This window comes from Lepidothrix coronata, unplaced genomic scaffold (genome assembly GCF_001604755.1).
Source record: "Lepidothrix coronata isolate B3197 unplaced genomic scaffold, Lepidothrix_coronata-1.0 Scaffold4, whole genome shotgun sequence".
NCBI classification, from domain to species: Eukaryota; Metazoa; Chordata; class Aves; order Passeriformes; family Pipridae; genus Lepidothrix; species Lepidothrix coronata.
In genome coordinates, this window is record NW_016690184.1 from 1,146,326 (window position 1) to 1,159,338 (window position 13,013).

At 37.5% G+C, this 13,013-nt stretch overlaps 1 protein-coding gene across 1 annotated transcript in view; it reads right to left on the minus strand.

Annotated features, from left to right (window-relative positions):
- Nucleotides 1-12,515, minus strand: part of EYS (eyes shut homolog (Drosophila)) — a 784,118-nt gene extending 771,603 nt beyond the window's left edge. The window contains exons 1-2 of the mRNA XM_017823913.1: nucleotides 11,762-12,515; nucleotides 9,506-9,619 (exon numbers count right to left, since the gene is read on the minus strand). Of these exons, the coding sequence (XP_017679402.1) occupies nucleotides 9,506-9,619; nucleotides 11,762-12,515 (868 nt within the window). The remainder of the gene's footprint in view (nucleotides 1-9,505; nucleotides 9,620-11,761) is intronic.
- Between the last annotated feature and the right edge of the window lie 498 nt (nucleotides 12,516-13,013).

Here is a 13,013-nt window from a genome sequence, read left to right on the forward strand (position 1 = left end):
TCTTACTTCTCTTGCAATAGTGCAGTTTCCAGTTTTTACTCTAGAAATAAGTATTGTCATTTATCTTGTAGTAATCTTCTGTAATATTTTTAATAATTTGTTAAAATTAATTTTTTAAAAGACTTACTAGTTGGCATATTGGATTAGATTGTCAGTGAAATGTACAATGTACTCTCCTAGGTCTTGATTTACATTTAACCTTAGGAAAGGTCACTGGAATTTGCCTTGGCCTGATGTTAATAACAAAGAAACTCAAGTGCAAGTTATCTAACTCCTTTAAAGGATCACTGAAGTGCTCAGCATTTCAAGCTACTCTATTTGAAGTTGCACCACGGGAGGTTTAGGTAAGATATTTGGAATTTTTTTTCATGTAAAAGGTTATAAAACATTGGAGCAGACGGTCCAGGGAAACTGTGGAGTCACCATCCCTGAAAGTGTTCAAAAATTGTGTGGATATTGCACTTGAGGACACGGCTTAATGATGAACATGATGGTGGTTCTGGGTTGATGGTTGGACTTGATAATCTTAAAGATATTTTCCATCATTAACAATTATATGATTTTATGATTTAGTAATTAACAGTAAACTGCAAGAAGCATTCATGCCTGGTCTTTTCCCAGAGTAATTACACTTGTCTATTGTAAAGTGCTATGAGAGAGATATTCACTAATTATACTGATTGAGTATAGTTAACACTGAGTTGATATACTCAACAAATTATGACAATTATTTATAATTCAGTTATAAATCTATTAAAAAGGGGAAAAAAGATTGTGCAATGCAGGAAGGTTATCAAAACTCACAGGAAGGTTCTTAGGAAGTTTTGAAAAATAGACTACTGAAATGTGTAACGAAATCACGCTAGGAGAGTACATTTGAGAATACTTGCATCTGCTAGGTCAGACAACCTAATTCATATCATTTATTGTACTTCTGACAAGACTTTTTGGTGTATATATCTTTGTTACTAGCTAAGATGAATTGATCTGTATTGTGTTTGGAAGAATAATTACTAGTACTAGAGTTATCTAGTACTCAAGTGACAATTGCCTAAAATGCTTTAGCCTCAAAAGATATATGAAAAGTCCTGTCTCATATTCTCATCAACTAACTTAAGGACATTTACCTTTCCTCTCTGACTAGAATATTCCTTTATTGCTGAATTAGTGTCTTCAGGATATTGGTTCCCTGAATCAGTCTCTGGAAACACAAGCTCTACAAAACACAGTCTTAATGAAGGTACCCTACCCAAACATTGTGAATTCTCTGACTCGAAATTTAAAACAATTACCAAAGAAGCGAGTATGTAGCTGGATCGGAGAACAGGGAGATGGGTTGTGAATTTTATTTTCACATCTGGGTCCTGTGTGACTGATAGATATTATGGTCTCTAACATAGAACAGGCATGTAGTCTCAAGAAGGGCTGAGTTTCTTGGTCAACAGATCAGTTTCATCTGACATTAAATTGCTTTACGTGGATACACAGAAAGTGAGGACAAGTACTGCCTGTGGACCATGTTGAAAGTACACTGGAACAAAGTGTCTACCAAATGGCAGTTTACAACAGAAGTCGGATGTAACAAAGAATGCTGAGGAAGACTAAAACTCTAACCCTGTGTGGTGGGTTGACCTTGGCTAGATGTCAGGTGCCCACCCAGCTGCTCTATCACTCCCCTTCACAGAAGGACAGGGGAGAGAGTAAGGTGGGAAAAAAAAAAGACAACTCATAGGTTGAGATAAAACAGTTTATTTAAAGCAAAAATTAAAGCAAAGCTTGAGCGCACAGAATCAAAGGATAGCGGGTTTTATTCTCTGCTTCCCATGAGCAGCAATGGTCGGCCACTCCCAAGAAGCAGGGCTTCGGTAGACATGACAGTTTCTCAACAGGCAGCCTCTAGACAATGAACGTCCCCTCTCCTGCTCTGTGCCTTAGCTTTTATATCTGAGATGACGTCATACGGTCTGGAATATCCCTTTGGTCAGTTTGTGTCAGCTGGCCTACTTGGGTCCCCTCCCAAGATCTTGCCCTCAACTGAGGAAGGAATGTTACAGTGTTGGTGGTGTGCTCAGCAGTAGCCAAAACACTGGTGTGTTATCAACACTCTTCTAGCTGCCAATGCAAAGCACAGCACTGTGAGGGCTACTGTGGGGAAATGAGCTCCAGCTCAGCCAGAACCAATACACCCTGAAATTTCTGCTTTAATTTTTCAAAAGGTAGGCAAAAAGTGAGCTGTAGAAAAGGCAAAGAAAAAAAATCAGCTGGGATACTTTCACAGAAAGTATTTTATAATAAAAATTAAATACTTTTGCAATACTTGAATAGTTGGAGAGAGGCAAACTCTTATTGTGGACATGTTACCACAGATTTTACAGTACTTTTGAAACTTTTACTCAGTGCCTGAGAAAGTTATGGACAGATTATCTGAAGTGCAATCACACAGCATGTACAAGACAAGAGATCAGGCCCAGTCAGCAGGGTTTAAAAAAGGCAAGTCCTGCTTGACTAACATGATCTCCTTTTATGATCAGGTGACATGCGTAGTAGATGAGGGGAGGCTGTGGATGTAGTCTACCTGGACTGCAGTAAAGCCTTTCATACTGTCTCCCACAGCATTCTCCTGGAGAAACTGGCAGATCATAGCTTGGACAGGTACACTCTCTACTGGGTTAAGAAGTGGCTGGAGGGCCAGGCCCAAAGAGGGAGTCACATCCAATTGACAGCCGGTCACTAGTGGAGTTCCCGGGGGCTCAGTATTGGGGCCAGTCCTGCTTAATATCTTTATTGGTGATCTGGATGAGGGAATTGAGGACACCTTCAGTAAGTTCACTAAGATGACACAGTAAGATGACACTAAGTGGATGGGTGTGTTGATCTGCTGGAGGTTAGGAAGGGATCTGGACACTCTGCATCTATCTCTCAGGGCTGAGATCAATGGTATGAGGCCAAGTGCTGGGTCCTGCACTTTGGCCAGAACAACCCCATGCAGAGCTACAGGCTGGGTAAGAGTGGCTGGAAAGCTGCCTGACAGCAAAGGACCTGGGGATGTTGGTTGACAGCCTGCTGAGCATGAGTCAGCAGTGTGCCCAGATGGCCTAGAAAATCGATGGCATCCTGGCTTGTATGAGAAATAGTGTGGGCAGTGGGACTGGGCCAGTGATCATCCCCCTGCATACGCAGCACTAGTGAGGCCTCACATCAAGTCCTGTGTTCATTTCTGTGCCACTCACTGCAAGACATTGATGTGCTGGAGCATGTCCAGCAAAAAATGTCCAGGGAAAGCCAATGAGACTGGTGAAGAGTCTACAGGATAAATCAGTTGATGAGTGGCTGAGGGAGTTGGGATTGTTTAGCCTGGAGAAAAGGAAGCTCAATGGAGAACTTATCACTCTCTACAACTCCCTGAAAGGAGGCTGTAGCAAGGTGGGGGTTGACCTCTTCTCCCAGGAGACCAGGGACAGGACAAGAGGAAATGGCCCCAAGCTGTGCCAGGGAAGATTCATGTTGGAGATCAGGAAGAATTTCTTCCTGGAAAGGTGTAACAGACAGATAACATACAAATGCCAAAAATTATGTTTTGCCATTGTTTCTGCCTGTCAAAAACTTCCTACCAAAACTTCTGTGTCAGTTTTCCACCAGAAGTTCTCACCAAGATTTTCCCACTGGAGTTTTCGTGCCAAAAGATCCTGGTATTGTTCATAGTTATCACATCTCTGCGAACATCTGAATAGGGCTACGTGCCAAGAAACCACACACAACCTCCTTTGAACACTATAAAAGATGAGAAGTTTGGGAAGAGCAGGGAAAGAGGAGTGAGAAAGAGAGTTTGGCTATAGCAGCCAAAAAATCTCTTCTCTACCTCATCCTCACCTTTTTTCTTCTGCTGCCCTAAACTGCCTGCCATCACCAGAAACTGGACCCCTGCTGTCTTGAAGTGGACTGAGAACCACCGTGCTACCTGCGTGAGTTTTTCCAGCCTGACCATATTTCTGTGGGCTGAGAAGTGCATACTGAGACCTCCGCACGGCCTGGGGCTGCCCGGTGTGAGCGGGAGTTAGCTTCGGAGCAGCCACATCCTGGCTGCATTCCAGAAGAATTAAGACCCCCTGCAGCTAAAGAGATAACATCTAAGGCAGCAGAGATTACAGAAAAAAAAAAGGCAAAAACTGCTTCTCTCTCTCTCCCCTCCCCCACTCCACAGGCCAGCTCAGACGAAAAGTTATTTTTTTTTGGTGGTAATCTTTTTCTCTGCTTTTAAAAATAATCTTAGCATTTTCTAACCTTTTCTTATTTTTTCCTCTTTCTCTTTGCATCTCTTAGCAATTAATAAAAACAGTTTTGGTATCAACAGATAACTTGTATGAGTTTTAATTTTACTCAAGGGAACATTTGAATATAAAAATTCTTTCTGCAATATTTTAGCAGATTGTAACAAAAGGGTAGTTAAACATTGGAACAGGCTGCTCAGGGAGGTGGTGGAGTCAACATCCCTGGGCATGTTAAAGAAATGACTGGACATGTCACTTAGTGCTGTGGTTTAATTGACGTAGTGGTGTTCATTTAAAGGTTGGACTCAATCTTGAAGGCCTTTTCCAATCTTAATGGTTCTATGATATTTGACTCTATGAAACAAGTATGAAATAAAAAAATCATCATATCTGCATTAAAACCTCAAATACAATATGTGTTTTCTTTTTTAACACTAAAAGAACTATGGCCATTTCAGTATCATTCATAAAAATGGGAAAAAAGGTTGACCATACTTTCTTCATTTAAATGACAATGATTAGTGATAAAGGAATATTTCACAGAGTACTTTTACAACTAAGGATCACAATCCCATAATCCACAGCTTTCTCTGAGGAAACTGACATACTTAACAAATGGTTTTATTAAAACATAGTCAGTCCCCATTTGCACATCCTTGTTGCTATCAGCCCTGCCCCCTAGAGAAACACCGAAAACACATTCTGTAGCAGGAATATCTTTTCAGACTAACCTTTGTACTGACCTAACAGTGCAAGAGGTCAGAATTTTTCTGGTTTGTATTAATACCTATGCTTGGACCCAGTGAGTGCTGTCTCCCCTCTTTCAGTTTCGTCTCTGGAGAAACATTTAAAAGAGGACTGAGATGGTGCCTTGACTGACAGGTGTGAAACTTCCAGCATCAATGTCACACTTTTCTCAATGAAGACCTCAGAATGCTGATGACTTGATGCAATTGTTGACCCCTCTTCTTGTTGTTATGTGTTGTTTTTGGAACCATGGGGTACACTGGCAAGCTGAGCATAATACCAAAGTAAAAAATAGATAGTAGGAAAGCTTTTTGTCTAATAGTTTTAGAGGTCTTATTAGTAAGCCTTTGGGTATTAATTTGGTCTATGAGTATTAGTACTATCCAAATTGAACTATTAGGTTGTTAAAACACTAATAATAAATTCTCTCCAGATATATATATGGAAAAGTCTCTTTACAATTATGACCTTTTTCAAAGTACTCTGTGTGTAATTTACTGGTTAAGTGAACAGACAACTTTAAACTAAAGCACTTGGATGATGGAAGCTTCTAGCAAAGTGGCTCCAAGCAAAACCACCTCATTCTTATAGTATCTCCTGTCGCACAAGTGAGGAGGGAACTCATTATGGTCTGTAAAGAGGCCAGTTGGACCATTGGGGGAGGCAGGAAATATAAGTCTCCCTTATAGGAATATATGAAAAAAAACCTCAATAATCTCAAGCGCTCTACAAAGGTTTGGTTTTTAATCAGTCCCATCTTCCCACCTAAGGAGCAGATTCAATAAAACATGATCAAATGGAAAACTACTGCTCTTAATCTATTAAATGTTTTCTACAATACGTACACTGAGCAGTACCGGTACAGATATAGTTAAGATATTGCTGTTTCCTATTGATTGTGAATGAGTCACATTAATTTTCTATGCATCTTCAGAGAACAGGATCACAACATCCATCAAAATTTCTGAGACATCCTTCTTGTTAGGAGAGGCATAAAAAACACCACCTCTGGTGGAGGAGCCCAGCCCAGTGCACCCAAAGACCTGTGAGTCCCTCTCTCCTAGACCAATGGATGCAGCTGTTGCATTCCTGTTTGCAGGCTCAACAGCAACTAAGAGCATGTATGCCAGAGACACACACATGCAGAGGACACTAATGCAGCCAGCTAATAGACTACCCACAGATGCAGCATTGCCTTTAACAGCACACACACATAACGATACCATATTGAACATAAAACGTGTACAAACAGCCAAATCCCAGTCCTCTTCTCAGATTGATCAGGATTGAAGCTTGCTAGTAAAAGTACACATCTCCTTACTCTCTCTTTCAAAAGCACAGACACATTTGTGAACCCCTTGAATATCAGTGTGGGACCTCAGCTCATTTAATATTGATATCCAGAGCTTGGGCCTCCTACTCATCAGACAGTCCAGCTTAAAGGCTGCTAATGAAGTGCAGGTGCACATTTATGCATGGGCACACACACACACACAAGCTGAGGGGAAAATATAAACATTCTGATCTTCCTAGTGGCTCATGCCCAGGCACACAGGCCCTGTCACTCTTGCTCCCCCTCTCCCTGCTGATGCTGGGACTCTCACCCGCTTCAGCTGGCATCAGGCATGGGAGCCACATCACCCAAGGTCTCATGCCAGTCACTGGCACTAAATTGACTCACTGCAGACACACGTTCCTATGATCTGTGGTCTTCCTTTAGCTGCTGATGCTGAGACCCTCATTCACTCCAGCTGCTGGCACCAAAGACATTAAGACAGTGGCCTATCTCCAGTTGCAGCCTCCAAATTCAGTCACTTTGGTATCTCCAGTTCTTTCATCTAGACCTTACAACACTCACAGATGGGAAGAGAGCAAGATTGTATGGAAAAAGAGTTAAGAAATATTTAACAGAAAGAATGGAGAAATGGATAGACTACAGTGATTCATGGCAGGTCTCAGTCGGACAAGAGTACTAAATGGTGAACTATTTACACACTACCAGCCTTTTTTATACCTCCTTCCTCTTTGTACCCACCTCATCCTTGTTTCACCCAGATTCCCTTCCCTTAAACATTTCTTAGTAGGTCTAAGGGTGCAAATTTTGGTATGAATTGGAGTATTCAATCATAAGAATAATGGCAAGCCTAATGTTAGCTCTTTGCGATTAAGTTATGTTAAAAATGAGCTTTTAGGAAAGAGTAAAAAGAGGTTTGAGATCTCAGTGAATGAACGAAGCAATTAGTATATAATAAAAACACATAATTGACATAAACAATTTACGCTGCTTCTCCCATAGATCCATTCTATCATTATGAACGCAACTTAAACACAGAAACCTTTACTTATTTTGAATAAAACCTTGCAAATAATAATTGTAAATATAAATTTAAAATAATTTTATTATAATTTTATTTGCTTCTCATCAATTTACAGTAACAAGAAAAATTCATATTTTCATTCAGATCATGTGAAATAGTTGCTGCCAGGGTCTTATCTCATTTTAGAAAAAAGATATGACAAAGTTTGCAAAATCTTAATCAAAATGAGCACAATCTTAGTATTATGTTTGTGTTTTCTGTGTAAAAGTTTAATATCAAAACAGAAGAATGTTTTGAATTTCCTGTTAATTTCAGACAAAATAACAAGTGAAGTTACAAGATTCATAATCTCACAACTCACCTTTTTTGAGAATATCATACAGCCACCATGAAACAACAACAGAAAAATGTCTGTTTTCATGCAGGCTGGTTTTTTTAGGTAACTATTATTGAAATTTCCTTTGTGATAGCAAATACCTGAACACAGTATCATAGGAAGAAATGCAAACTTAAAGCAACTACATTTGGTTAGAAAATAATTGCAAAATTATACTGTATGTTAGTCAACCAGTCTTGTTGCAAAGTGTGCTGATATACTACAGACTTTTCTCTTACAGCAGGACCTGGGGCAATTTATATCAGAGGAAGAAAATATGAGTTAAATTCCTGTAAGTCTGTCTTCTCCTTCTATGATACTTATGCTTAGGAACAAGGAAGGATTCCCTATTTCCTTTTAGCTAGGTGGAGAATAAAAAGGCAGCTAGTGCACATTCAATAGTCTCTTTTTCTCCTTCTCAGTCCTTTACAGCTACTTGAGGGGAGGTTGCAATGATTGCTGCCATCCACTAGTTCAGAGTATTGAACTGTTTTTATGTCATGATGGGTTTTGGTTTACTGTATCTGGAAGGGTGTTTCTCCTGTCTCCTCCTCTCTTCTCCCTCATTGGGTCAAAATTGCAAGAATAAAAAAGATTTTTGTAGGGAAAATTTCAGAAGCACTGTGCCCACACAATTTGCATGAAAGGACAAGAGTGAGCGTTCTAAAAAGATATGGACAATGAGTAGGGCAAAAACTAGCTCTAGAAAACTCTACTAACGGACTGGGGTTTTTTTTCAGTTTTCTCAGAATTATGCTGACTGTGATGCTTCTACAGTGAAAGAGAGGGAGAAAAGGGAGAGTAATATCAAACACATTTACTAAGAATTTAAAATTCAGCATGCCTATCCCATTTTTATAAAATATAATTCTATACAGACTTAAATATCAACAAGACTTTTCAGTCTTTCATTTTGAAAATAAAGATTGGCTTGTTTGGCTCTTGGATCCCTTATGCCTTTCTTTTTTTCTTTTAACTCTTCATCTCAATGTAATAATTTGTTTATATTCTATGATTGTCAGGGATAATTGATGCTTCCAAGAAAGAGAAATTTTGAAAAGTTTTGCTGTTGTTGAATATTCAAGAGCTAGCTTTATACGTAGCTCATTCTTAAAGAATGTTCTTCTGAGTATCGCTACTTTTCTTATATCAACAGTCAATTTCTGCTGTGAAGCCCAGAATTAATAGTGGTTTTAAATTTGACTGCTTTTCTAACTCCCCAAAAATTGTTTACAATAGGATGGCTTTAGGTACATTTTGATTAAACTTTTCTCATGAAAACATCTTATTTGTCCAATATATCGTAAATAAACCAAATAATTTCCTTCTTTTTAATCATGACACCCTTAAATCATGAGATTGTTGACTCTGAATTATTTCCATCTTATATTTCTAGCACATCTATTAAGAGTATACTGAAATTATGAATACAAATGTCATGATCGTTCCAAATCATCAAATCAGAAAGAGCTCTGATTCTTGTAAACTCTGCTTTTAAGAGATAGTGAGAAAGTGATTATGAGTCTTCTTTTGTTATACCACCAATAGGTGAAAGGTACCAAATATGAAAACTTCTATCATTTGTATGATTTCACTTTAATATATGAGTGCTTTGGAATAGTCACATGGAAGTCTGATTTCTTTATTTTATAAAACTTATTCTTAAAAAAACCGGAGGACATGGCAAACTGTGCAAAAATAATTTAAAATAACTATTTTAATAAAGCAAAAGTTCATACCATTATTATAACACAGAAAACCATTTTTGTTCCACAGGCAACAAAGGTGCTTCTTACCTGTAAAGCCCTTGTCACAGTTACAAAGAAAAGTATTTGGAGTAACATTGACGCAGTTGCCATTGAAACACGTAGATGGCTGGCACTGTCCAACTATTTCTGTACAATTTTTACCTATTTGAAAGGAATAATATGAACATTGAATTTTACAAAATATTTAGGGGTTTTGGTGAAGTATTTTTAAATGTCAAATGTATAGCTACAATACAGATAGGCAGATGGATAGTTGGGTACTTGTGTTAACGTTGTTCATTAGTTTTCACTAAAATTACTGAAATTCTAAAGCAAGACAGAAAGATAATCTGCTTTTATAGGAGCTACTGTGCTCAACCTCATCTGTCATATACTCACGAATTCACATATACCTTAAAATGCAGAAATGCTGCTGAAACAGTTGTATTTTTTTCTTTTTAACATGAATCTAGCTTAATGCTTCCTCCAGCATTGAGAACAAGAGATGTTCTCATGTAGAGTGGAATTTGACAGAATTTTTTTTAATATGCAGCTTTCTGGAAATTACAGTTCCAGTTATAAGTTTTTAATGTTATTTCAGCATACAGGTCTAAATACCATATAATTATGCTTGCCACTTGAATTACTGCTATGACATTATTGACGGTTCAACAACTTTTCAAATTTCTAATTGACTTTATATTATGGGAGGCACTTTTTCTCCCTTATTCTTGTGTAGCCATGTCCATACTATATGGTGGTTTTTCTTCCTAATTCTTCTTGTTTACATACAGCTTATTTATGGGACCAGTACTGTTAGTACAAAATTATGGCACTACCCAAAACTTTCCTATATAGGTTCACAGAATATTTCAAGCATTGCTTGTTGATAACATTAGGCATGATGATTGCTTTTAACAGAATTGCTTGTGAATTTCTCCATTAATTTCAGTTAAATTAGTACCAGACACTTTTTGATATTATTATTTTCAAAGCCTTTTATACAGCCCCCAAAAATCATAGCAGAAATATTAAACACACTGCATACCATCAATTTTTTCCACTATATTACTACACTTTGAGTAATTATAAAAATATTGTACTCATAACATTGACTCATTCATACCTGCTTAATCTTCTATTGACAAATGCATTAATAACCAAATTATTACACGCTTTGTAAAGCGATTAAAAATAAATTACAGCAAACTTTATGCAACATAACCTTCATTCCTGTGTTCTATGAACCTCACTTGTTCATGATTCATCAGCTATGTTTCATAGCATTAGCATCACCATTGCGAGAACACAGAAGTCCAGTCCAACAAAGGAACATTGCAAGAATTCTGTTCCACAAATACAAAAAGAGCTACAACAATCCATTTTGTGATGTGAATTAATATTTCTGGAACTTTCTAAAGCATGCCCAAATTCCATTGGTTTGAATCCAGGAATAATATACAATTTCCTTAATCCTCTTTCTTAACCCCCTGAAAGGAAGAAAATGGCTAAGAATTTATCTAATCGTGCTGTACTCTCTGGTATTGGAATCCCAACACTAAATTCAGTTTCTCCAATGAGTTTTGAGTAAGTACTGCAATATTTCCTAGATAGAATCAGATAATTTTTTTTCTTTTGTGAAATATTTAATTTGATGATAACAGTATGTTTAATGAATTCCTTTTGGAAGGAACTTTACCGTACAGAACAATCTGGAAGAAAAGATTAAGTATTTTGCTTTGCTTCTTCTTCTAATTAAATGTTTGACCTTTCAATTAAAAACAAATTTTGATTTTAAAAATTTCCCTAGTGTAACTTAAAGGTCCTTAAAACTGAAAAGGGAGGGGTTTTTTCAGCAGATTGAATGAAATGCTCAATAAAACCATTTACTTTTTTTCAGCAGTTTGATTAAGTAACTATTTTTGGGAGTTTACTCCAAACCATTTATGTTATTTGGTATAAGAATTTAAATTGCTGAACAACAAAAAAAAAATCAGTTACTTCTGTAAGTTCTCAAGCGCTTATTAACATCTCGTGCTTAAGTAGGAAAGAAATATGATAAGAACCTATTCTGTTTTTCTGTACAATGCACTTATGAATATCAGCAAGTACAAATTGTCTTCAAATTCTTGCACAATCTCCCATAAGTGACTATTTGTAAAAGTGATTCAGTGCAGGTGTGGTAGTGGCAGTGGAAAATCAAATTATATAAAAGCCTTGCTAATTATGTTCTCACTGTTTTATCATCCATTAAGAAAATATATGATCCATGTAACGTTTATTCCTAGAAGATAAAAGAAATACCTGAAAATTTTGGAGAACATGTGCACTCGTAAGAATCTCCAGAAAATTCTGTCTTCTCAGTGCAGGAGGCATTGTTGTGGCAAGGTTTGGTGGAGCATATATCAAACTTCTGGCAGAATGTTCCAGAATAGTGTGAGAAACAATGGCAGTTATACGCTTTTTCCCAAACATGGCTTAGACATTTTCCATGCCCAGAGCAGAATGGTGCATTTGGAGACTGTTGGCAAAACTGCTGCTTCACAGTTACGTTCAGACGAAGGCCCATATTGCACAATAGGGGGCCTCTCTTATGAAGTTCTGCAAAGTAATGAGTTCCAACACCAAGCCAGTTAGGATCAACTTGGTGCAGTCCTCTTATCTGGCAAACAAAAATCAACTGTTCTTGAAGAAAAGCAGCTTTAGGGCAGTTAATAAATTCTTCCTTGGAGACGTTTACCAAGTTCATTCCATAGGACTGAAAGGATGGCTCAGAAGCGATGAAGAGACTATCACCTAATTGAAGCTGTAAGGGGCATATCTGAGGGATACTGAGGTTTTGTCCTCCCAAGATTTCCCCAGTAATACTTTTATTCATATTCCAGCATTCGGTGTAAAAGTCTGAGCAGACATTTGCCCTTGGTGTCCATTTGATTACAGTAGGTTTTGGTTCCACTCTCCATTCAGCTGTCATTTGCCTCTCACATATTACCTGCCCATTTACAACGCAGAGTTGAAGAAAGCACACTAACATGGGAACTGCTGATTTTGTAGTCATCATTTTACCTGGCAAAGGGAAGTTATCTTTCACACCTGCTTCATTACTGAGGATACCTTCAGAACACTTGTTCCTTAAAGTTCTCTGGTATTTTTCATGGCAGCCTAGGAATTCAAAGAGAGGAAAATATTTGTTTTCACACCAAATACATTTGAATATTAAATCCTCATTACAAGTACAGAAAATGTACAACAAAGCAAGGGCAACGTCTAATTACTCTAATGGAAAACTAAAATAAGTCCAATTAACTGATCAGAACTATAACACTTTAACAAAAGTCAAATTTTTCCTATTTTTATTCCTGCTAAAAATTTGATTTTTATTTAGTACATTTCATTGTACCTTCCTGTGTTCCCCAAAAATGTTATTCAAGTTAAGATAGGACATCTGTGGCAAAACTAGGAACATCTAAGCTCTAGTCATGAGTTTTAACTATAAATATTTTCCTAAAAATGATTTATTAGTTTACGATAAAAGTAGATATTCTGAAGACGTAGG